The 27,026-nt window shown below is 38.7% G+C and overlaps 1 protein-coding gene and 1 pseudogene across 2 annotated transcripts in view; both read right to left on the bottom strand.

Annotated features, from left to right (window-relative positions):
* Positions 1-27,026, bottom strand: part of SPG11 (SPG11 vesicle trafficking associated, spatacsin) — a 76,517-nt gene that overhangs the window by 12,349 nt on the left and 37,142 nt on the right. For both annotated transcript variants that reach the window (XM_039888263.1, XM_039888262.1), the window contains exons 21-39: positions 26,049-26,214; positions 24,855-25,060; positions 24,493-24,601; positions 23,384-23,543; positions 22,708-22,980; positions 21,873-22,073; positions 21,038-21,145; positions 15,216-15,378; positions 13,100-13,314; positions 11,749-12,502; positions 8,060-8,199; positions 6,962-7,160; positions 6,427-6,564; positions 4,541-4,674; positions 3,738-3,845; positions 2,104-2,272; positions 1,553-1,641; positions 1,200-1,355; positions 395-546 (exon numbers count right to left, since the gene is read on the bottom strand). In XM_039888263.1, coding sequence (XP_039744197.1) covers positions 395-546; positions 1,200-1,355; positions 1,553-1,641; positions 2,104-2,272; positions 3,738-3,845; positions 4,541-4,674; positions 6,427-6,564; positions 6,962-7,160; positions 8,060-8,199; positions 11,749-12,502; positions 13,100-13,314; positions 15,216-15,378; positions 21,038-21,145; positions 21,873-22,073; positions 22,708-22,980; positions 23,384-23,543; positions 24,493-24,601; positions 24,855-25,060; positions 26,049-26,214 — 3,640 coding nt within the window. The remainder of the gene's footprint in view (positions 1-394; positions 547-1,199; positions 1,356-1,552; positions 1,642-2,103; positions 2,273-3,737; positions 3,846-4,540; positions 4,675-6,426; positions 6,565-6,961; positions 7,161-8,059; positions 8,200-11,748; positions 12,503-13,099; positions 13,315-15,215; positions 15,379-21,037; positions 21,146-21,872; positions 22,074-22,707; positions 22,981-23,383; positions 23,544-24,492; positions 24,602-24,854; positions 25,061-26,048; positions 26,215-27,026) is intronic.
* Positions 12,608-12,726, bottom strand: LOC120581058 (uncharacterized; annotated as a pseudogene).

Here is a 27,026-nt window from a genome sequence, read left to right as displayed (position 1 = left end):
CCCTACAAAGGAGATATTAGATAGAGTCTAGAATTTATCTAAGACTAACATTAGGGGATACCTGATGAATACTGAAATTACTTCATTAAAAATGAATATCTTAATGCTCACCTTAATTAGAATAAGTTCAGTGCTCCAAAGGAGGACCTATGATGTTTAGTTTCTGGCACCTCAGGCAAGCTGAGTAGCTGTCCTCCCATAATAAGTACAATATACACTATAAGCAAACTTCTCATTCATCTGTTTGCATAAATGTGTTAAAGATCTTGTTCTCTTGGGGATTCCTGACATCTCTTTGTCATCTCAAGCAGAGAGGTAAGCTATAGGCATGTTATACTTAGCCATAAAATTTTTACCCATGCCTTACCTAAAGCAGGGGCATTTTAGTACTTACTTTTTTGAAATCTCTTCAAATATACTGGAATTTAATAACTTTTGCTGCTTAAATTCTTCCAAGTAATTAAAGTCCCCTTTAAGTATCACTTGTTGGTATAGAATTTCAGCCCAATCAGGAACAAAGTCATAGGCCTCAGCTACAATAGAAGCCTTAAAAGGATGGAGGGAAGGAGGACACCATTAGAGCCTATTTGATGTAACTGAAGGCAAACTGTTCTGGAAAAAAATACCATATACTTACTTATACAGTGAATGTGATCAAAGGCTCTATGTATCAAAATTGGTGGAAAGTTTGGTGTTAGACATTTCCCTTCGACCCCTACAACCTTTCTTCAGTGTTTTTAATCTTCCTCACAATGGGTTCATTAAACAATATTTTCCCACTAACTCAGCTGTGTAAAGAACAGTGAAAGGGCTTACTGCCTGATAACCATCCTTCATTAAAGAGCCAGAAGCCCTGACTCCTATGCTAACACAGGTGCACCATTATGCAAAATGCTGGGGCAAAGGGATGCTTACAGAATTGCTAACAGGATGGTTCCTCTGAACTTCTAAGGAGCAGAAGCTTCTGCTGGCCTAACAGTGTGTCTCACTATTCAATCTTTGTCCACACAACATCCTAGTAAGACATACTACCATAGAAAGGCGATTTCGTATGTGAGACCGTTAAGAAGAACAGAACTGTCCTGGTTCTGTCCCTAGGCCTGAGAACTTAGGCAAGTCACTCAACCTCTGAGTCCCATGGGAGGAACAGCAGGAGAGAATGTTGGCAGTGCTGGCTAGATTTTTTCTTCCTTGCTCACCTGGTAGAACCGAGGTAGGGCCATGATGCAGTCCATCAGCCTGTGGCGGCCCAGGTTGATGAGCATTGTGTTTTGGCCAGTGTTCAGAAAGTGAATCTGCAGTGTTAGCAACTTGGTGAGCCGGTGACAGTGCAGGGCCTGGCGCACGCAGGAGTCCTGAGGGACAAGGATAGAGGGAGGCACAGGTAAAGACTTGCCATCATCTGTTTGAACCCTCCAGTAATGAACTTACCCTTTCAGTCCCCAGTTGGCCCATGACTCCTTCCCCCTTCACTTGGAAGAGCCCAGGGACAAAATAATCCCTACTGTAGACACCAAGCTCCAAAGCCAGTCCAGAATAAGACTATGGTTACCTTGGCATAACTTTCTGCTGCATCCAGCATCAGAGTGAGGGCTTTTAACAGCAGCTGCTTCAGTTGGTGCCCGTCCTTGAGGCTGTCCTCTGCAGGAGAGTTAAGGAAACTTGTTGGGTGTGTCTGACTCCCAAGGTGGCTACTCTCCGCTCAGAGTGTTCGTAGGCTGGACTAGAATTAATCCCAGCTCGTGTTCACAGGGAGGCAGATATGTCTCACTTAGGTAAAAGGTATTAAACCAGAAGCGCATAGGCTATAGAGTAGGATTCAGTGCCCCATTTAGTTCATTTTTCTCTGAAACATCAAGACTGACATATACAGCATCAATACATTGATTACTAACATGACATCCTGGATGCACAGGCTACAAGAGGGACAAATGTCTTCCAAATCTCCTATCTCCTATGTGCCCAGATGGGGCTCCACTGAGCGGCTGTTAGAAGCTGAGGTGGGTGCTAGTCAATCTCATGTACTCTTGCCCTTTTTTAGCCCTAAGAACCTTCCCTGGCCAGAATCACTGCCCTGGGGGTACTGCAGTGACCTTTGCTCACCCCAAGGCTGAGACTCAATCAGTTTCAGTTGGATGCAAGCAGCTGCCTCATGGTTCTCCCCGATCTCCCTGCACATGCTGAAGCACAGGGCAATCATGTTGTGCTTCTCACTGTCCCCAGGGCGGCAACGTTTGATGTAGTCGAGTAGGGCCGTCTTCAGGGTACCACTCTGCCCAGAAAAAAAAGGGAAATACCAAGGTCTCAACCAGGGACTGCACTGCAGGAAGGGCTGGCTAAGTCCCTTGGTGCTGAAAGTTCCTTAAAACCTCCCAAGAAAAAGGAAAAGACAAAATGTGAATCTAATGGTTTATGCTATCCTGAGTATAAGGAAACAGGTACGTACTCTTTGCTGGTGAAAGTGTGAACGGTAAAACCTGTCAGAAGGGAGAAGCATTAAAAACGTGCACACAAGCTATTCTAACAATTCCATTTCTAGGAATTTATCCCTGAAGAAAGCAAAGAAAAGCACTAAGATGGATGTAACAAAGATATTTAGTGCCAAACAATTAGAAATAATCCAGATGTCCAAAATAAGGACAAAGACAATACCATATAGTAGCCATTAAAACTGATGCCGATTTGAGAAATATTCATGACATGCTTATACTAAGTGAGAAAAGGCGGCTACTTCATATCTGGACGACAAAAATTTTGTTGAATACGTATGTATATATGTTTATGGGTACATGTGCAAGGAAAGGGCCTATACCAAATTGTTAGCAGTGGCTGTCTCCAGATGGTAGACAGACACAAGAGGGCTTTTTTTCTGTGTTGTTTTCCAAGTGTCTTACATTGAATATGCATTACTTTTGTAATCAGAAAAAAAGTTATTAAAAGAATATTTAAATGCAGAAACAAAAATGCCTCAAAAATAATTTAAATACCCTTTGTGAGACCCTAAAGATGTCCAGGACTTGCTCCTCTCCTTATGACTGGACTGGTCTGTCTTAAAACTAGCCCAACATTAAGGAGAGTTTTTCTCCTTTGTCTCTTAATCGTGCTTGGCTGGGCCCAAGTTCCCAGAAGCCAAAAGGGTACCATTTTAAAATCTTCAGTAAAATGGGCTGAAGCAATGAATCAGCCAAATGAATGACTTGGAAAAAGGCTCTGTGAGTGACATGCTAGGTGTCGTATAGTATGCTGAGGATAGACAAGTACCCAAAGGCCTGGCAAGTCAAGCCTTTGCTTTCAAGCCTCCTTCCTGGTTGTCATGAACAGCTCCACAGCCTTCCAGGCCCAGGCTTGGCATTCAATTCCTAATAGCTCTCAGCAACACATTTTTTCATGGTCCCTTGAAAACTCTCCACTCTAAAAGCTCTCAGTCATGGCCTTCTGAGCTGCTCAATCCATTCATGGCTCTCAGAAAAGGCTTTCTGCTCCGGTCACAGGTGACAGAGCTGAGATGGAGATGCACAAACTCATTTTCTTCACTAGCATCTGTCAGCATAATCGATAGCTGGTCTGAACTCTATAACCTTAAGCTACTGGTTACAGTATATATCCTACAGAGGTCCTTAATTTCCTCCCTCCATATCCCAGGGGTCCACCCTGACTGAGATTATTCCCAAGAAAGTCTGAGACTCCTGAATGTCAATAGTACATGTCATCTGGAACTCAAAATACTGTACACCTACTGGATCCAACTTCTTCCTCATCAGCACTTCAAAGTAGTGTTTTTTATGCAGCAAATCAAATATGTATGTCATCTCGTTGTACCTTCCAATGCCAGTGAGAAGACGCACCTGTAAAGGGGGAGGACAGCTTGCATCAGCATCCCCTGGAGTTCTCCAAGCCAGACCACTACTCTCATCAAGGTTGCTTTCAGATGCAAGCTCCAGAGGGAGAAGGGCTAATGGCCAGGCTCCCGTGCTTAGAGCTCGCTCTCCCATGTGCCCAGTAAAGGGCTGTCTCGGGGATTCAGAAATGCTAGTCATTGGGCTGTTCCCTCCTGTTGTCTCTAAATGTGACTTATCAAGTGCTGGAGTGCCATCCTCCTGGGCAAGCACTCTTGCCCTTCTCACCACTCCTTATTGCAGTGCCTGATGGCTTGCTCAGCCACTTGGGTCAGTTTCAAGCCTAGAGTATTTAGGGAGGCAGAGGCTTGACTTGTCAGCTCATTTCAATTGAGATAAGGTAGGTCTGAACTTTGTTTTGGGGGGAAATACAGTTGTCTGAAGCCCTCTAGAAAAGCTAACTGCTTTGGCAAGGTGGGTATGACAGCACTGGAGCCTGGCAGAGATCCTCTCAACTTCTTTGGAACAGTCTAATTTTGACAACCTGGAGCAGAGGGCTGAGCTGTCCAGCTAGCTACCAAATAGGTCATGATATCTAGATGGGCAAATTCCCTAAGACCACATAGCTCTGAACTGGTCCCCAGCCTATCTGCTCTCTCAAAGTTTTCCTCAGGATGGAAGGTGGGGATGAAGGAGTTACTTACCACTAGCCCATACTCCTCGTTGGGGGCCAAGTGGTTGTCTGTGAGCAGCCGGGCAGCCTTCAGGACTCGGATGATGCCCTCCATGTGGCATGTCAGCGTGAAGCAGTGATGGGCCAGGATTAGCAGCTCTGTAGCTGGTTAGGTGGCGAACTGGTAAGATGGGATTGTGAACCCTGGCCACCGTGCACTGTCTAGTTCTGGGCCTGGCAATAGGGTGAAGGGGCCCAGTACAGATAGGCCTGTCTGCAGAAGGCTGTCTCATGGGTCCCCTGAGATCCCTGACCTCCCAGAGCTCCAGCTATGGGACAGTCCCATGGTGGTGTCTAAATTCTTCTCTCAGTGATAGCGTCATCTTCCCTCAAAGACAGTCATGTAGTGACTGCATAGTGACCTTTTGAGGCCCTACAAATGAGAACAAGGAACCCTTGCTTTCTAAAGATGGAGAAACTTTCTGCAGGAAAAAAATGATGGAGTACCTGCCAACACAAATCCAAGGGCATTCTCTGTCTCAGTGGAAAGTCTTAGGGCCTAATCAAGTACCATATGATGTTCTGCACTTCTAATGGCTTTCTAGAACTATCACACACAAGCACTGTAAGCACAATTAAAAGGCAAATTGGGAAAAATACTTGCAATGTTAAAGATAGAAAAAAGATTCCCAGCCTTAATACATGCTGTGTTCTCTGGGCACTAGCACCTGTGGAGCCCTCCCCAAACCTACTGACTACTGAGCAGTCTTGACAACTAATCATTTAGGCTTTGGTTTCGACAATTCCTACAAAAACCTTTCTTGACCCCAACAGTCGCTCTTACTGTGTATCACACTCCTAGTCTGTGGGCTCTATGGACTGCTGCTTAACTTGTTCAACATATCCCTGGTTTTTTAGAGTACCAGGCAACACACAGTTCAAAATTGTGTGTTGAACTGAACTTTGAGAAAAGATACAGAAGGCTATTTTTAAAATAAAACTGTTCAACCTTTTTAAATTTCCATTTAATCAGTAAAATGACTTTTTTGGATCTATCAAATTTGCAAAGTGAAATGGGTTCCAGGAAATAGTACTCTCAAAATGCTTAAGTAGGAGTGAGAAGTGAATTTATAAATACATATTTATCCTTAAAAGTGGGCATACTCTTGAATCAGTAATTTATCTTAGGGAAATAATCAGGGATGTGCACAAAGAGTTGCCTATAAGGATGTCTGTTACAGTGTTTTATTAAAGCAGAAAATTGGAAACAATCTAAAGGTCCCACAATATGGTATATAATTTTTAATTACACATAGAGAAATAATGTGTAGCCATTAAAACGATATAGAATATTCAATGTCATGGAAAAATCTTAATGACAGCATATTCATAAAGTAATTATAAACAGTATATACAGTATAATGCCATTTTTGAAAAATAAAAACCTATAGACTTGCATAGAAAAAGATCAGCAGGATACATACTACTGAATGCCTATGATGAACTAGACATTGTGAAAAGTGAGTGGCTTTTAAATCACACAGACTGGATTCAAGTACCAGCTCTCCCATTTAATAGTTATAAATTAATCAACTTCTCTAAGCTTCAATTTCCTTCTAAAATGGGGATGATGATAATCCACTTTGCAGGGTGATATAAGAAGAAAATAAGATAAATATGCCAAATATTTAAAAGTTACCTTTTTGTGTGATTTTAAATTTGGGGCTGCTTTTCCATATATATTTTCTAAATTTTCTTCAATGAACTTAAGGCTTTCTACTAAGAACTTAGAAACTAAAGGGGTAGGGATCCAGAGCAGGAAAAAGGATCCAAATTGAGTTTCAGAAAGACTAACTCAAAGACTTCTTAAAGACCTGCTTGGGCCCAAAACAGGTAAGAAAAAGGTCAAGAACTTACTGCAAGACAATTCCCCATGGGGAACGGAGGAAATCTTATCCAACAACTTCATGCCTACCAACGTGCGATCTTGACACAAAGTAGTCAGCTGAAGAAATGTCTGGCTTTCCTCTGCTGGAGTAGACATCTGCTTATGTCCTGTACAAAAAGATGTGGACAAAGGCACTGATTTTACCTTGAGAGAATTGAGAGAAAGAGGCCCATGTCAGGAGGCCCATCCTCTCCAAGCCTGGGCACCAAGAAGCAATGCTGGAGGAGTCCCCAGTGCAGCTGGCCTCTTGCTGAATTCAAATACCTTGGCCTAGTAGTCATCTTATGGGACAGCAGGAATTCATTAGCTCAGAGAAAGGCACAGCTACTCTAGGCATAATTATAAAACAATCAATAAATAAAATAAATGCAATGTGTTCTTTCAACAAGTGCAACCTGGCTACTTGAGAGGGCAGCACACAAGATGTATATGAACATATCATCCAAAGCACTGGGAACTTGCGAAAATGATCTGAAAGACTAGGGGGCCTGGATGGCAGGGTACCTGCTCCCTCTGATGGGGAGAGCAGCTCCCGGGTCACCTCTTCGGCCACAAGTTCAGCCACCGTGTCTGGCTCAAGGCCTTGGGTGCTGATGAAGGCTTGGGCTTGCTTGCATCTGTTGGGTTGCTGAGAGGCCAAGATTGCTCGGAGCGTGGCCTCACCATCCCGGGTGGCAACGTCTGTGTAGGAACAGCCCAACTCCTAAAAGGAAGGCAACATCAGTCAAAGCTATCATTAGGAGCCAGGAAAAAGCTAGCTCTTTCTGAATTCTGGTGTAAACAGACTCCCATCACTTTCTGAGCTTAAAGATCCTTCACCCTGAGCAGGAACCTTACAAGAAGCAAGCACTGTATTCTAGCCCTTTCTATTGTTTCACAACAAGCCTAACCCAAGCAAGAGAAAGGCTTGTCTTTAGAAAGCATCAGGTACTTATCTAGTGTTGAGCACTGAGCTTTTCAAATGTTATGAAATGTGAGAAATCTGAGTAAAAGGCAAGAGCCCTTCCATGTTGTTTCCACAGCAGCAGTGAAACCTTTCAGTTCTAAAGAAGTCTGTGAGCCTTATTTCAGACAAAGGGCATTAGCGCTCAGCTTTATTTCTCTCGTGCTCTTCTACTTCACTTAAAAGTCTACTGGTTTTCTCCTTTGATCAGCACAAAGCCACAAACAATTCCTGCCTGCTCTGGCTCCTATCTGTAGGCTCATAATGTTCCATTTTATCTTAAAACTTATTTGAGGCTCTCCCTCCTATGGAAAGCACCAACCAATCCTGAAGCAACACCTAAGATACTGGGGCTAGAAGAAACCCTCGTGGTCATATCATTTACAGATCAAGAACCGGGGGCCCAGAGAAGTGAAATATCTTGCCCTAACTTCTCGCTGGCTGAAGTCCTGCATCTAGGACTCAAATCACCCTGATACTTGGCCTGGCATCCTCCCTACTATTTCCCAAAGGTGGATTTACAGAGGCCAACATCCTGACAAGGTTACGATTATCACCTAATGGGCTGATTTGGCAATGTCCAAAATCTACCTCCAGTTTCCCACTTCACTCCCTCTCAGAGGGAGCTTCCTGTGGAGGCTTCAATCTTTGGCACCTACCTTGGAAAGTTCATACAGACAGAGGACCTGCCGGCAGTAGTTCTTCCCATGGAGGCATTTTCTTGTCAGAGTTTCCAGATTAGTCACCACTTCATCTCTGTGGGGCAGCATCACAAATGACTGACTATCCAAACTTGAAGCTGGAAGCAAATACAGGTCTGAGTGAGGCTTTAAGCTGGCAAGATAAAACCCTTCCCCAGCCCACTATGACTCCACCTCTCTGTACACAACTTCATGCACTGCACTCTCATGACTCCCCCTGGGTCTGGGACCACTTCTGACAGGGCCTACATCCCCACTTAAACTTTCCAGGAAATCCCAGACTGAAATACTTAAAAGGCCTCAGAGGCTACAAACGACTCAAAACCACCTAATGAACGCTCTAGATCATCACCAGAACTGACTGCTAGACTCTCTTCCACACACACCCGCTCCCAATTTCCCCTTATATCAAGTAAGTCACCAAGTACACCTGACTGTATCTCCAAAACGTCTCTCTAATCACTGCCTTAATTCCAGCCTTCATCATCATGCATCAAAGAGGCTGTTACTATCTATCTCCTGCTGCCAGCCTCCCCTCGCCCTCAAGTCAATCTTCCACATACTCAGCAGGATCATTCTAAGATGCAAATCATAAAAACCAAGGATCATCTAGATAGGTGCCTCGAAGGCACAGTAGAATTAAAATCCACTCCAGCTCATTCTCATTCACCTCAGTTGCAAAGCAAAACCTTGGTTGTGGTAGTAGAGGCTTCAGTAACAACTGGGAGAGTCAAAACCCAGAGAGGAACCTTATCGGATCAGAGATGCCCTGGTCTCAAGAGGGTGGAGGGAACCCCTGTTCCTTTTTACATTATCGTCCTGTCAGTTGGCCCTAGATGCAGGCAGTCAAGGAAGCGCATGACAGAATGAGATAACTAAACCTCCAGCTTTGGGCTAGAGGACTGAAAAGGGAAGCCTCAGGGAACCAGAAGGAGTTGGGAGAGATTCAGGAAAGCAACACAAAGGTGTTTATAAACTCAGGGCTCACTCCTGGGCTTAGCATGTATGGATCTGACCCTTACTAGAGTATCAAAGATTCTGAGAAGTGAATTAACAGATAAACCACTACCCAGGTCGCAGACTGACCACAATATGAAACACATATGGGATGGATCGGAATAGTACCACAAAAGATTTGAAAACTGAACTGAGTTAGGCCCATAGCCCACAGAGAGTGGGTAAGAACTTGTAGCCTGAACCTAAACAGATCAATTGCCTGCTAAAAAAATGTCAACATTCTTCATAGGATTTAAATAAGACCCAGAGTCTCATAACCTAGTATTCAAAATGTCCAGGGTGCAACATAAAATTACTCAGCATACAAAAATACAGGAAGATTTCAACTCATATGAGAAAAGACAAGCAACAGATGACACTTAGCACAAAAATGACACAAATGTTGAAATGATCAGATACTTTAAAGCAGCTTATACAAATGTTCTAACAAGCAATTATGTCTCTTGAAATAAAGAGAAAAACAAAGTCTCAGCAAAGGAACAGAAGGTATAAAGAATAAAATGGAAATATTAAAAGTGAAAAATGACTAAAATTTAAAAATCACAGCAATGAAAAATCTCAATAGCAGAATGGAAATGCCAGAGAAAAGAGTCAGTGAAACTGAAGATATACAAACAGAAATTATCCAATCTGAACAACAGGCTGAAAAAAAGATTGGGAAAAAATTGAACAAAGCCTCAGGAACTTGTGAGATACTAATAAAAGTTCTAAGATTCATGTTATTGAAGTCCCAGAAGGAGAGGAGTAAGAGCATGGAACTGAACAAATATGTGAAAAAATGTCTGAAAAGCACCTAAATTTGGTGAAACACACAAACCTACACATTCGAGAAGTTCAGTGAACCCTAAATAAGGTAAACCCAAAGAAATACATGCCCAGTCACATTATAATCTAACTGCTGAAGACTAAAGAGAGAAAAAAATTTTGAAAGAAAACAGAAAAATGCATTATCTATAGGGGAAAAAATGATTCAAATGAATGCAAATTATTCATCATATGCCATGGAGGTCAAAAGGAAGTGCTACAACATTTTTAAGTGCTGAAAGAAAATAATGAATTTTCTAAATCCAGCAAAAATGTTCAGAAATGAAAGTGAAAGAGAGAGATTCTTAGATGAAGAAAAACAAAAAATCTCTTGGCTGAAAGCAAAAATTATAGTATTGTTTGACAGGGTTTCTAACGTATTTAGATATAATAAGACATCTAGGATGTAAAGGGAGAGAAGTAAAGTGGCCTACATGTGGTAAGGGTTCTGCATTCCACTTGAGGTGGTAAAATACTGACTTTAAGCAGACTGAAAAGTTAATAATGTATAATAATGTAATCCCCAAAGCAAACAAAAACTATACAAAGATAATTAAATAAACTAAAATGGAAGACTAAATAAAAAAAATGTTCAAATAACCTAAAAGGCAAGAAAAAAAGGTTTCCTCAAAAAACCACAAACCACCAAAATTCACCCAAGATGAAAAAGAACCTGATTTATCACACAACTATGAAAGAAATTAAATTCATAGTTAAAAAGCTTCCAAAATAGAAAGCTTCAGGTTCAGATAGTTTTACTGGTAAATTATACTGAACATTTAAAGAGGAGAGAGCATTTTCCAACTAATGAAACCAGCATTATCCTGATATAAAAATGAGAAAAGGAAAAGACAGTATAAAAGAAAAGTACAGATTAATATTCCTCGTGAACATAAATGCAAAAAATTACAGCAAAATAGCAAATTGATTTCAGTAATATATCAAAAAGAATAATGTACCATAATCAAATGGGGTTTATCCTGGGAATATAAAGTTGGGTTTATATTAAAAAATCAATTAATGTAATCTATCATATTAATAGTCTAAAGAAGAAAAAAAACCATATCAATGGATACACAAAACATGACAGAATTCAACACTGATTCATGATAAAAAACAAAAAACAAAAAACTCAACAGACTAAGAATAGAAGGGAATGTCCTCGATATAATGAAGCACCTACGGGTAATATCATACTTAATGATGAAAAACTGAAGGCTTTTTCCCAAAGACCTGCAACAAGGCAAGGACACTCACTCTGACCACTTCTATCCAACATCGTACTGGAAGTCCTAGCCAGTGCAATAAAACAAGAAACTTAAGAAACAAAAGGCATACAGATTGGAAAGGAAGAAATAAAAGAAATAAAACTGTCTCTGTTCATAGACATGATTGTCTGTAGAAAATCCCAAGGAATCTATGAGTAAACTCCTAGGATAAGCAAGTTTAGCAAGGTCACAGGATACGAGGTTAATTGTACATTAATGTGTATAGAAATATGATAAATATGATAAAAATATAAGAATCAACCATATTCCTATACACTATCAATGTACAATCAGAAACATGATTATTTGTACAGAATAAGTTTCAATGAACTAGTTATATGTCAGATGGATTCCCTCTAATTTTGATACACAGCTACTTAAAAGACATAGGTGTTTCCACTTCATTGACTAGTTAATACCTAGTTTATGGATTACCTCAAAAAGAGTTGCTATCCCCTTAATTTAGAGTAACTATTATATCAAAAGAAACTCTTTTCTTCCGGGAGAGAGTGTCAATACACCAGTTAGGACTCAGGGCAGTTGATTTCCTTTACTTACTGCTTGAGACTTTCCTTAGAGGAATGTGAGGTTCTTCTTCTTCCTCCAGCAGCTCAGCACTCTGTAGGAGGGCATGGATTTCTGGATGCAGGTCATCCACACTAGCTTCCCCTGAAGCCAGTGCTCTGCAGTGCAATACCAAGGCAACATCTTGGTTATAGAAATGAAAATACCGGCATACTCTACTTGCTTCATGCACACAGCCATCATCCAACAGGCGCCCAATCAAAAAGTTTAGTGACTTCTGCTCCTTCCAATCCAGTCTGTCCTCACAAGTCTCTTTGGATGGAAGGCCATTAAGTTCTAAATATTTTGATGTGTTCAGAGCAGCCAACTTGGAGAATGAAAACTCACTGGCTAAGCTATCAAAGGAAAGCTCACCACTAATTGAGATCTGTTGAGAAAATCTGGGCTCCATTTCTTCCTGGTGTCCTCTGAGGGTGTGCCGGGTGATACGGCAGAGCCAGATCTGCTTCTCCAGCTCTTCCAACTTCTCCACAGGTACAAGGTCCTCCTGAGCAAGCCAGTGTCCTGCCAGGGTGAGCAGCAGATGGCGCTCCTCAACGCTGCTCGGTCCGTCCTCAGTTGGGTACTCACAGGCCACAAGGGCCTGGGCTGAGAAAAAGGAAGTAGCTGCTTTGCTTGAAATGGAATTTTTCTTAAAATTCTCATGGCATTTTTTCCAGAAGTCAATTCTTGCTTGTTTCAGGGACCACTGGTCAATGTGCTTTAAAGTCTGCATTTCCTGTATTACCTGTGAAATTTAACAAAGTGAATCAGCCCTTCCTAAGATAAAGAAGTATCATTAATGCTATTGTTCCCTAGGTATACCATTCATTCATTCATTCATGTATGCATGCACCTATAGCACCTGGTCTTCCTAGATGGTCTCTCATCTAAGTACTAACCAGGCTCGACCTTGCTTAGCTTCCAAGATCAGACGAGATCAGGTAAGTTCAGGGTGGCTTGGCCACAGACTAGACTGTATTTTTAAAAACCAAATCAAGTAAGAGAACATGAGACTTGGCTACAGATGATCCTGGGTATTTTATCTCGAAAGTTAAGGTATGACAAACAATTCTAAATTTATCTAATTGAATGGGGTTCAAAGAGAAGCCACCATACATTTAATTCTATTCAAAGAAAAATTGTTGCAGCATATCCTTATAAGCTAACCTTATACGTAAAGCATTCATTCTTCAATCATGGGCAACCTAGGCTCTTCCATTTCTAAAACTAATGTGTCAAAAGTAAAAGAAAGCCTCATTTCCTATAAATTACATATCTCATTTGATTCTTTGTTTAATGCTGGTTCAAAAAGCTAAGATTTTAAATAAAAGACTTACGTTACCTCTTCAATAACCAAGTTGTCCACAGGTAACTCAGCTAATTCTGCGACTCTCCTGGCTAAAGCAAATTGTCCATTTGTCTCCAGTTTTTCCAAAACAGATCTACATTCGTGCTGAAAATTCTCAAGGCTATAGGTGGTTATAATTACACGATTAATGGCTATGGATGTATCCTTCAAAATCTGGCTAAGGACATACAGTTTCTTTACATCTGGACCTGTGCCAAAGAGAAGAGGATATAAACATTTAATCAATAAAATGCCAGTATGGTAGTTCAAGAGTAACTAAATATCAGGAGGTAAATATGTTAACATAATTATATGTTAAAAGGAAAAACAAAAACCTTTTTTTCTACTTTGGTTGACTAGAAGAGGAAGCCATAGGCAGCACCTATACAGTAAAAACAATCAGAGATCGGCCCATGGATCAATCAAGGCATCTGGCTTTAAACACAGGGCAAAAGTTGGTGGCCTACCATGTAGTAGCAACTCAGTCAACCATGGGAAGATTTCATCGTCCATTCAGGTTAGTTCTATCTCTTTCTGAATTTTTCTCCTACCTTTAACAAATTTGTTTTTATGATTGTTCACTCATTCATTCGATGCAGGCATCATGTGGATTAAGACACAGAACAGATGAAACTGTAGTTGGCCAACAGCCAAAATTCTACTGTCACACATTGTATTCAGAAAGGAGCATCACTTGCTCCTCCTCCATTTATCTACTTAACCCAGCTGAGCTCTTCTTGATGTCCTTGGGAAATTCTTACCATCGGTAATATAGGAATTCTCTGCTGACGACTTATGTGGCTGAGTTCGCTCCCACTGTCTATGTAGAGCTTATGTGTGCCCTACCATAAAGGAGGGAAAAACATTCTACAGGAGCTTACTCCCAATGTCACCTGCTGGACTGCCATTTAATTTATGTAGTTCCAGGGACAGTGAGACATTCTGCACAATAACCACCAGTATAAACATGTTGGGTTTCTTTGCTGGCATCATATAAAACACAGGTTTTTTAAAAAACGTGTTTCTTTTCTCTAAGCACATACATGGTACACATACACACAAATATTCTATAAAAATAAAAATAATTTAATAATATGAATAAAAGCATTATAGTAATATTAACAATGTAGACAATTCTTGTAATTTTTCAAGGATAGAGGAACGCAAGAAAACAGGAAATAATTCATTTATGAAAAGAATTAAAATTACTAAAGATCAATGAAAGCATCTATATGTTAAGAGGATATACTCTTTGGTCTACATAGTTATCTTCTATACACTACAGTTACGAAATACCCCTTTTTTCCCAGTCATCAGCCCCACTGCCTGTAACACTGGCACTGAGCCTAGCATTCTGTTAGTATTCTGTGCAAATCTGAGTTCTCCAGTTGAACATCTGTGAATTTAAATAAGATGAAATAACCCTAGTAGTAAAAATGTCAGGATCTAGTTATAAAAGAATAACATTATCATTCAACAAAAATTTGAAATTATCAAACAAGCAGAAAAGAGGGTAAGGCAATAATGGTTTCATTCAATAAACAAAAAGCTTAAAGACTGCCAATGCAAAAAATAAGCACAATTTATCTCAGAAACCTTCAAAATGAATTAGGCACCCCTGAAACAAGTCTATGATCCTGAGCAGTGACGACATGTTAAGGTTACTTGTCAGAGAGAAAAAAATGATAGTGACAAGGTAATGTAGAGGCTAGCCAGCGGGGAACGTAGCTATCTGACAACTGCTTAGCATGAGTAGACAGTTCTATGTTATGCTATATCCATCCTGTTGTGCTATGTTTTGAAAGCTTTAACCATAACTGAAGTTTTGTAACTTCTTCATACCCCGTTATGGACTGTAAATGTAGTGTTATATAGCATATGAATTTTAATTTCCTGAATGTCCTTCTAAATTTTTTCAAGATTAAGAAAGCTGCCTTTTATTTTTAATTTTATTATTAGTTTCAAGTATACAGTACATTGGTTAGACATTTATATAGTTTATAAAACGATCCCCCTAATTGCCCTTTATCTCCTCTGGCTCTCCACCTAGCCATTACATTAATGAAAAGCTAACTTCTTAACAGTGATTTAACTGCGAGGACTGTCTTACCATGAGAGAAGAGATGCTCTATTCCAACAAACAGCTGTAAAAGCTTCCCCAGCTCATACTGGGTCCTACACTGTTGTAGCATTAGCTTCAAAAGAAAACACACCTGCTCCTTCAGCCATGGGAAAGGGATGACAGTGTGGACACTTGCGGCTGCTGTTTCAAGCTATGAAAAAATGAGAGAGTCAGTGAAAGTGGTTTCACAAGAACAGCGAATCAAAACTTCCAAATGTGGGACTATCTAAAAAACAAAGGCACCATCAAAAGTCATCTCCTATCACAAAGAGAGATGCTTCTTTAGGTCCTTTCCAAATGGCAGGAATCAGCTGTGTGGCTCAGAAGAGTGACAAAAATAAGCCCTCCTCAGCCGCTGTGTAGTTTGTTTCTTTGTGGGGCATTCTAGTGTAGAGAACTGTGTGTATCAAAGTCAAAAAATGAGAAAGAGACCTGAAGACTAACTATGGAGTGAACTGATACAAATACACCCAGTTACTGAAAGTCGAACTAATGGCCCTGTGAGTTGCTGTGAAATTAACCAGACGTGTTTCACTTAAGGGCTTCTCGGAGAAGGCTCTAGGCCTGCCCTGAGGCCCAGAAGATTTGAAATTCATATATACAACCCTTTTAGAAAGACTTGCTTAACATTACCCAGCTCGTTCTACTAGTTTGCCTGTAGTTTATACTATCACTAGAGAAGGATCTCAATTAAGAAGCCTGGATTTATGTCATTTCAATCAAATGCTAAAAATATTAATAAGAAAATAGCCCCAAGTAGCATGCTTCTTTAGTTGGAATTAGAGCCTGACTTCTTAGTCTTTATTTACTTGTTTACCTACCTCTTTTGCTCTAAGAAGAGGGACTACACCAGGCAGATGACAGAACTGGTTAAAGGTAAAAATATATGGAAGGTCTGAGGCAAGGATGGAGTAGCTGCATTGCCCCTCTGTAGGAGTCTGGAGCAGGGGCAGTTAGGCATAAGTAAGAAGATATCTAGCAGGATCTAAATGTAAAAGGCGAAACTACAAAACTCCTAGGAGATAACAAAGGAGAACTCTTAGATGGCCTTGGGTATGGTAGTGCCTTTTTAGATAGAACACCAAAGATATAATCTATGAAATAAATAATTTACAAGCTGGAATTCATTAAAATTAAACACTTCTGCTTTACAAAAGACAAGGTCAGGAGAATTAGAAAACAAGCCACAGAATGAGAGAAAATATCTGCAAAAGATATATCTGATAAAGAACTATTATCCAAAATATACAAATAACTCTTCAAACAATAAGAAAACAACTCTATTAAAAAAATGGGCTAAAGACCTTAAGACTCCTCACCACGGAAGATATACAGATAACAAATAAGCAAATGAAAAAATGCTCATCCTCATATATCCTCGGGGAAATGCAAATTAAAATAACAATGACATATCACAACATACCTATTAGAATGGCCAAAATTTAGAACACTGACAACACTAAAGGCTGGCAAGGATGTGGAGCCACAGGAACTCTAAGTCATTGCTTGTAAAAATGCAAAATGGTACAGCCTCTTTGGAAGACAGTCTGGCAGTTTCTTAAAAAACAAAACTCACTTTTATACTATATGATCTAGCAATCGTGCTCTTTGGTATTTACCTAAAGGAGCTGAAAACTTAAGTCCACACAAAAACTTGAACACAGATGTTCAAAGCAGCTTTATTCATAACTGCCAAAATGTGGAAGCAATAAAGATGTCCTTCAGTAGGTGAATGGACAGACTACAGTATACCCAGAAAATGTAATATTATTCAATATTAAAAAGAAATGAGCTATCGACTGATGAAAAGACATGGAGGAAACTTAAATACACATTACTAAGTAAAAGAATCCAATCTGAGAAGTCTACTTTCTATATGGTTCTAATCATACCCCATTCTGGAAAAGGTAAAACTGTGGAGACAGTAAAAAGGTCAACCAGGGGTTGGGGGTGGGGAGGGATGACTAGGCATAGCACAGAGGATCTTTAGGGCATTGAAAATACTCTGTATTACAATGATAGAGATATGTCATTACACATTTGTCCAAACGTATACCCAAAGAATGTACAACACCAAGAGTGAACCTTAAAGGAAACTATGGACTTTGGGTGATTTGATATGTCAATGCATTCATCTTGGTAACAAATGGACCACTCTGGTAAGTGCTATTGATAATGGGAGAGGGTGTGCATGCATGGAGGTAGGGGGTATATGGGAAATCTCTGTGCTTGCCTCTCAATTCTGTTGTGAACTGAAACTACTCTAAAAAATAACTTCCTTAAAAATAAGGAAGGAGGCAGAGTAGAAAGCACCAGCAATCTGTCTCCCCACTAGATAACAACTGCACTGGCAGAATCTGTCTGATGCAACTATTTTAGAAGGCTTGCAACTTTTGTAGTAAGACTTGGAAGGTAAACTGCAATAATTTCAGCCAACTATGGCTTCACTGGTGAATTCTACATAAAACATTTAAAATACTAATACCAATCTTTCTCAAACTTTTCTCAAATACTGAAGAGGAGGGAACACTGCCTAACTTATTCTATGAAACTAATATAATGTTGATACCAAAGACAAAGACACTACAAGAAAACTACATACCAATATCGTTTACAAACATTGATGCAAAAAATCTTCAACAAAATACTAGCAAACTGAATTCAGCAGCATATTGAAAGGATTATACACCATTAACAAATAGAATTTATTCCTGGAATGCAAGGATATTTCAAAGTACAAAAATCTATCAATGTATATGTCACATCATATACATCATAAACAGAATGAAAGAAAAAAACCCACGTGATCATCTCAATTAATGCAGGAAAGTTTCTGATAAAATTCAACACAATTTCATGACAAAAACACCAAACAAACTAGGACTAGAAGGAAACTACCTCCATAAAATAAAAGCCATATGTGAAAAACCCATAGTGAACATCAGACTCAATGGTGAAAGACCAAAAGCAGTCCTCTAAGGTCAGAAACTAGGGAAGGATGCCCACTTTCACCACTTCTCTTCAACACACTACTGGAAGTTCTAGCCAGAGCATTTAGGCACGAAAAGGAAAAAAAGGCATCCAAATTGGAAAGAAAGAAATAAAATTATCTCTGCACATGATATGATGTAATATTGAGAAAACTCTGAAGGTTCCATGAAAAAAAAACTTAGAGTAAATGAATGTAGCAAAGTAGCAGCAAAGTCAACACACAAAAATCAGTTTCATTTCTATATACAAACAATGAATGATCTGAAGAGGAAATTATAAAAATAATTCCATTTCCAAAAACAAACAAAATACTTAGGAATTCACTTAACCAAGGAGGTGAAATACTCATACAATGAAAATAACAAGACGGTACTGAAAGAAATTAAAGACATAAATAAAAGGAAACATATCTCATGTTCATAGAAGCCTTAATAATGTCTAAATGTCAATACTGTCCAAAGCAATCTACGGATTCAATGCAATCCCTATTAAAATCCCAATGATGTTGTTTACAGAAATAAAAAATCCATCCTAAAATCATATGGAATCTCAAGGGATCCCAAATAGCCAAATAAACTTGAGGAAGAACAAAACTACAGGACTCATCCTTCATGAATTTAAAACTTACAATAAAGTGACAGTAATCAAAATAGTGTGATATTAGGATTAAGACAGACATACACACCAATGGAATAAAATAAAAAGCCCAGAAGTAAATCCTTGCATATATGGTCAAATAATTTTTGACAAGGGTGCTAAGTTCAATGAGGAAAGGGCAGTCTTTTCAACAAATGTTGAACCGTTACCGAACAAGATATACAAAAATTAACTCCAAATAGACCTAGAACAATAAAACCCCTTGAAGAAAACATAGGACAAAAATTTCACAACACTAGATGTGGCAATGATCTCTTAAATGATACCAAAGGTGCAGATAACAGAAGAAAAAATAAAAAATCGGACTTCATGAAAATTTTTAAATTTTGTGCATAAAAAGACACTATCAACAGAGTAAAAAGGCAACCCACAGAGAAAATATTTGAAAGTCATATCTGGTATGAGGTTAATATCCAGAATATACAGAGAATTCCTAAAACTCAACAACAAAAAACAACCTGATTCAAAAATGAGCAAAGGACTTGAATAGACATTTCTCCGAAGAAGATATACAAATGGCCAATAAGTACATGAAAAGATGTTCAATATCACTAATCATTAGGGAAATGCAAATCAAAACTACAATGAGACACCAGCTCACACTCAGTACACTCCTATCAAAAAAAACAGAAGACAAGTGTTGCCAAGGATACAGACAAACTGGAATCCTTGTGTACTGTGGGATGTAAAATGGTTCAGCCACTGTGGAAAACGGTATGGTGGTTCCTCAAAATACTAAAAACATAACTACCATATTATCTAGCAATTCCATTTCTGAATAGATACCCCCAAAAAATTGAAAGCAGGGCCTTGGAGAGATATTTGTACACTATGTTCATAGTAGCATTATTCACAAGAGCTAAAACGTGGAAGCAACCCAAATGTCCATCGATGGAAGAACAGATTAGCAAAATGTGGTATACACATACCATGGAATATTATTCAGCATTAAAAAGGAAGGAAATCCTGGCATATGCTATAACAGATGAACTTTGAGGACATTATGCTAAGTGAAATAAGCTAGTCACAAAAAGATAAATATTGTATGATTCCACTTATATGAGGTAGAGAGTAGTCAAAATCATAAAGACAGAAAGCAGAATGGTGGTTGTCAAGAGCTAGGGAAGTTATTGTTTAATGGGTAGAGAGTTTCAGTTTTATAAGATAAAAAGAGTTGTGGGAATGAGTGATGATGACTGTACAACAATGTGATTGTATTTAATATCACTGATTTGTACACTTAAAAATGGCTAAGATGGTAAATGTTTTATGTATTTCACCACAATAAAAAAGAAGGTATCTGCTAGCCCGAGTCATGGAGAGTGACAGACCAAAGCAATTGATGTCTCTATTTTCTGTGATTTAGGAACCTCAGGCATATTTGAATAACTGACTCTGCATTTTCAAATAACAACTTTGAAATCATTACAATTAAGACCAATGTGATTGAGAGCAAAAGCCTGTCCTGAGTTTTTACTGTGATATATTTGTTTGGTAGAATCAGTATATAGTTTTGTCTCATTTATCAGAGCTCTTTTGGGGTAGAGAAGACAAAAGTACTGAAATCCCAAACAGGACTAAGGCACATTTCTTTTCCTGTTTTATAACTTCCTTTTTTCCATGTGGTTAATTAGCTTAGTATGAAAAATAGAACTGAAGAAAGCATCTGATAGGTAAAGCCTAAAATTGACCACAAGGCTCAGCATCATTTGGACAGGGACCATGAAGAGTGTTGATGGAAAAAGCCATTATTCTCTGTCACAGTGAATAAAGCAGTATTAAACACCCTTCACACCCAACACTGCTAGAACTATCTTGGATTGGCTGAATGTGGCCCATGTACCACCATACTCCTCTCTAGCATCCATAGCAGATACCATTAATACCTTTCTCAGTGGGCCTGGTTGCAGCATCGGGATATTGATCAGAGTTATAGCACATTAGATGAAACCTTTCTGTCATCCCTGACAACTAAGGTTTATAAGTAAGGCCACTGCAACTGCTGCCCTGCCTCCCCATCTCTGAAACAGTACAAATGATTTAGTCTGAATTATGCCACGTAACAGCTATTCGCCTGCTGCCACATCTTGACTACTAGCAGACAACAAGCCACTATAAGGAATTTCAGATCAGCAAGAAAGAGCATGATCACTCCAACTTACAGTTTCGAGGTTCTTCTGGAACTCCAGTAATTTGGCTTCGGCTTCCTTATAATTCTTGAAGAACATACACAGTTCATACATCTCCATCATCAATAGTAATGGGGAATCCTTTGAAGAGTTTGAATGAAATTACAAAATCCTGAACTTAATACTATTTTCTCATGAATAATGCCAATGTAAGAAGAGATTAAAGTAAAAAAACAAATACTAACAGCTTCATAGTAGAATTAAATTGCACATGTTAAAAAGGAAGGAAATTAAATTTATACTTCTTTTTCCTTTTGGAAAAAGATACTTAGTCCAGGTATACCACTTGACAGTTCATTTTTTGTCTAGTCTGTACCTGGTCTACCACACATGAGCAGGAGACAGTCCACTAGATGGTGCTAGGACACTTCTATATACACTCCCGGATAATGGGCTCCACTGACTCGCCAATCTATTGCTGCTGTCTAGCATCAATCCATACAGTTCCATCACTTTAGTGGGAGCTTCTCAGTCAGAGGACAGGAGTTTGGGAATTAGACGGTATGGATCTGAACTGTAAGTACACAACTTACTAAAGTACTTAGAGACCCTGGGTTTATTCAGTTCTGTAAAAGCCTTAGTTTATTACTCTGTAAAATGAGGATAAAACCACTTCATAGTATCCTCATATACCATTATCTTTATATAGAATTATTGTGAGAAGTGACTAAAATAATGTATTAGAAAGTACTTTACTAAATCAATGGTAGTTCTATTATTTGCTGTTGGCTTAACAGAAAAAAGTCAGTGTGAGATACTCTGAAATAACCCTTTTAAACTTAGGAAAGAAATGAAGTACTATTACTACCTTAAAGAAAAGTTGGAAACCTCTGATGAGAGTTTTGCTCTTCTGCCTTGTTAATACAGTTCTCCAGATGACTGAGAGGTCCTCAAGGTCCCAAGTGTGGCCCTCCACTGAGCCTTGAATGTGTCCCATTGCTTCAGCTGCAACACTGTCCTCCACAGAAGTGATGATCCAAACACAGAGACAGGGAATAGCACTGGCATCCTGTCATTGGGTAAGAACTTTTCAAAATAAAACAACAACCAGGCCTGGATTTCCTGACAGAGGAAGTTTCCAACAATGCTACAACTATGGATAGCTTTTGCTTGTTTAGAACAAGTCACCTCACTAAATTGGTTAAATGGCTTAAAAAACCTTCAAACATGAACAACCAAGGAATGAACAACCAAGGAATTCTTATAAACCATGTAGAGTATGGCAGGTCAAAGGGCCAAGAGATTGAGAGGATATATGTGGAAGTCAGGAAAGTACTAAGTATAAGAAAACATAACTACCCTCCACAGAACTGCTGATCAAGGGACTGTCTAGAGTATCCCTCTTCCCAGCTCAGAGAAAGTAGCAGTCTACCAAAGCATCTTTCTCTCTGACTGCCAACCGGCTACCAAGGCTCTATTTTAAGTTATTAAATGTCAAGGCACAACATACAACTAGATGGCCTGGATCCTAACCTGGAGAAGCATAAGAAGTTGCAGCTACCTTGGAAACATATGCTAGAGTCTTACTGTCATCTCCCGCACTCCCCCCATCCAAGTCCTCTCTGATTATCAGCCTTCCCTGTCCCTCCCCAATCTTTCTATTGTTATCTGGGTCCTTAATTTAGGCTTCTCATGATCCTCACCTGGAGACATGAGGCCAGAACACTAAGAACAGGGGCCTGTTGTTTCACTGCTTCAGCCAGGAGCCAGCACCAGGAGTGTGGCTCCTCTGAGCACTGAAGCAGAATTTCGAAAAAATCAGTCATCTCTTCTTTGCTTCTCTGGAGTTCCTTGGGGGGCTTGATGCAGACTTGATCATTGTCCATTCTGGAGTTGGACACTGAGGACAAGTTCTCAAAAGCCAGCCTTAAATGGTCTTGAAGGACAGGGCTGAAATATTGGAGAAGGGATTTCACCTAGAAAACATATTAGAAGATTAAAACTGACAACCAAGTTTCAATTTTAGCTGGACCTGAAAATGTTAGAAAAAAACATAGGCAAGTTTGTTTTTTTTGCAACCTGAATTGTGTCAAAGGTGACCATATAATTTTACAAAGTTGTCTGTTGCTTTTGAGTGAATTTCCACATGCAATCTGGAGTTATAAAACTCTTCATCTCTTTTGTACTAATGACCAGTCCTTTGTCAACTAGTCAACTAGTCCGTTGTCTGAAGCCAACCTACTGAAATTTTAATAAAAATAATAGTATCATATCGAACAAAAGCCTTCGTGCTCACAAAAGAAAGAACATTATTTTTCATCCAAGTAGTATTCCAATATCCTCCTCTTCTTGATAAACTGGCAACAGTCAGTGGCTTACCTCCTCTGGATGGTAATTATGGATCTGGCTGTGAATAATGAACTGTAACCAATCATTTGCTTTGGCACATTCTCTAAGGTAAGATGTGCTCAGTTTCATATTGTGGAGCCTGCAGAACTGTACCACTAATGCCCATTGGCTGCTAGATTCACTGGATAACCTACAATTGGGGGTGCGAGTGGTAGAGAAAAAAAACTTGTTAAAATATCGCTTTAGTTTCTAACTAAAAAACTAGTAAAAATTAAATAAATTGAATTACAGTATATTCTCTAGAATAAACAAACTATTTTATAACTATTATGAAAACAAAATAGCATTTAATAATACAACTTGAAACTGCTATAAATCTAATCTTGCATCTTAACTATATAGTATATTCTCTAAAAAGTCTTTCAACAAATAGCAAATATTTATTAGACTGCTTTGAAAAAAATAAAAAAGGGCTCTTACCCATAATTCACAATAGCTTTCTTAGCATGTTGGCACAATTCATTCCTTTTATCAATAAAGTACCTACCAAACTAGCTATGTACAATTTTTAGAATTAAAATAGTCACTCAAGAAATTTTCTGAGTGTTAATTTTTTCATGATTCACTTTAGCAATCAGAGTCCTGAAAGGTGCCTAGATTTCCTAAGGGTAGAGTACCTGCTCCTGCTGAAAGCAGGAAGCTGCTGAGAACAGAGTCAGTGATAGGAGTTACAGAAGATGGTCACCCCTTAACTTCCATTATCAACTAATGGATATTAGCAAGAAAAAATTAAGAACATCAGAGTCAAATTTTCAGAAATCCATCCCATATCTTCTGAAATGATTTCAACATGTAATACTTAAAAGCCTTCCCTGACCAGTAGGGCAGTGGAGGAGACAAAGCTCCTCTCCATCGCTTGGAAACTCCATCTCTAAAGAGGAAATCGTTATTTTTACCCTCCTTTTGCTGATACTAAGATGCAGTTAAAACTCATTATCCATTTACTGAGTATCTGAGTAAGAAGATAAGGTCTAGAGGGATTGGTGAACACATATGAAGTGTTGGAAGAAAGATTAGGCAAACACACATTGGAACAATAAAGCTTCCTGGAAAAGAAGCTGCAACTGCAACTCACATACCTCTTTATTTCCTGTTGCTGAATGCTGTTCCATATACCTTCTTCTAAGAGAATGAGCAATTCTTCTATGGTTGCCTTTTCATCTGCAGCCAGTTTAGATAGTTTTTCAGCTGTAAGAAATATAAACAACAAACCTGGTCAAGAGAAAAGGTCAGTAACTGGGCATTTTTGTTTGAAAAGTGTGCCCCAGGGCCATTTCAGCACCCAATTAAAGGGCCCAAGCAGTGAGTTAAAGAACAAACACTCTGCAGGAAAAAGAGGAAAATAACTGTTTCTTCCGCAACCACTCACAATTCAATGCCATAGACCTATTCATCCCCTGTCCCCTAACAAACCAAGCCACAGAAAGAAAAGGTGCCATACCTAGAGATTCTCTGATAAAGCTGTACTGAGCATCTTCATTTCTACATTTGTAGCTCAGAATTATATTGGCCACTTTCATATCAACTCTGAGCTTGAGGCTGTTGAGGCCAAGCAATTCTAAGAAACAAACACAGGCAGCTCCTATTGAAGGTATGCAGAAGGAGGAGAGGCCTAAAACATAAGCTTCATTGCCTACTTGCTGGATCCTGAAAAAGAAAGGAATCAAAATCACATCAGCATATGAAAACTATTTCTCACCAGGAAAAGCAAATGGAATTACATCAGTGATACATGAAGTATCAGACACATGTAATTTTTGATTTCCTCTCCCTTCCCTTTCTGTGCCCTTTACACACATTTAGGTTCTTGGTAGCTTTTAACTGTCTTCTGGCTGCATAGCCCTCTCATTTCCTTATATTTTACCTTCTCCTAAAACACCTACTCATAGTCCAAATTATTCTTGCTTCTAACTTCATCCAGGGAAGATGGAGTAGAATTTCCAAAAGATTGTCAACTTGTAATCTTATCAATTATGAGTATATACACAAACTACCAAGAAAATGCCACTTAAAGTTTGACATCATAAAGCACATACATTTCAAAGGACTCATATGTACTTTTATATGCACAGAAAATTTTCAAGGGAAGACACAAGAAATTAACCATGTTTTTAAATTATGAGAATAAGAGACTAAGGGGCTTTTATCTTTTACTTTAAACTCTCTGAACTACTTGAATATTTTATCATAGAAATGTAATACTTTGTTAATTATAAAACAAAGTATATCTATTTTAACTGATTATATCAAGTAGTCTTCTCCATTCTGTGCTGTATAAAAGTGAATTATAAGAGACAAATCTTAAATACAGAATTCACATCTCAATATAGAATTCTCTCTTTAGAGTACTGTTAACATTGGACAAGCTCCTGGATCATTTTTCAAAATGATTTTAAAATATATTTATTATCTTTTAAAATATTTTTTATCTCCTTTCCTATTAACAAAAGTAACATATATTAAATGCCAAAAACTTGAGATATACAGAAAAGCACAAATGAAAAAAAAAATCACCATCCAAATATAATCGCTGTTAACTCTGGTATACATATTTCCAGTACTTTTTTTTAATGTACATGTAAGATACACAGATATGCCGTTTTTTAAGAGTACAAATTATGTTTTAAATACTCACAGCTGTTTGGGTGTCTTGCTCTTAGTTAATTCCTGGACCAGAAAAGTACCAAATGCAAATGATGGCCGTCCATGATGTAAATAATAAGCAAAATTCAGACGTTCCACTATAGCATATTTATTAACCAGGTCAGGGCTAGAGAAATGTGGGAGATGACTCCATGCATCTGGGAGCGTGGGGGACAGGGGAGAAGAATTGAAGCAATATTATACTTCTGCACTCATCAGTATTAATTGCAGATTTGCACATGAAAAACTTAAGTCTATAATGGTAAAAGAAAACAAACTGGTTGCTATAATTATTTTGTACCACTGTGTATCGCTCTGAACCACCAAAATGTAGTAGCTTTATTTTAATGTGGAGAGGTAGCCCTCATTTTATGCAAAAATGTTACATGAGAAGCTGCATAAAAAAACTACAATTATGCTTTTCCCTCACTGAACTTACTTGTAGTTTTAGATGCTTTAATTCTATATTTGATGATCCTTTAATTTCACAATGACAATAACTCTTCAGCTACAAAATCTCTGCCAATGATCTGCAAAGGAGCTTTTTAATTCATTTACACAGCTCATTGTGCAATGAAATCCCTACTTAACATATTTATGAGTCCTCTATTCACCAAGGTTAACTCCAATACCTTGAGAAGGACATCCTTTACTCCATATTAATACCCACCTATACTCTCATTTTGTTATTACTAGCTATATTTTCTGTTGTTGCATTCACAAAGCACCTTATTATCCACGTTTGTACCATCTTTCTGAAACCAGCAGAGTAGCTCGGTTTAAAGTTCCTCCGTGCTCATGAAAACAGCAGAAAAAAATGTTTTTTCTCTTGGAGAAATTTAAAGTCAGAAGATATTGGATGTGAGAAGATAGTATGAAATAACCACTTCTGTAAAGTCCTAATATTTAATTGCCTCTTAATCACTTACTAACAATTAAAAAAGGATAAAATAACATTCTCAACTGGTAA

The sequence above is a fragment of the Pteropus medius genome, unplaced genomic scaffold, assembly GCF_902729225.1.
Source record: "Pteropus medius unplaced genomic scaffold, Ma_sr-lr_union100, whole genome shotgun sequence".
Taxonomy (NCBI): domain Eukaryota; kingdom Metazoa; phylum Chordata; class Mammalia; order Chiroptera; family Pteropodidae; genus Pteropus; species Pteropus medius.
This window is presented reverse-complemented; position numbering and strand designations above follow the sequence as displayed.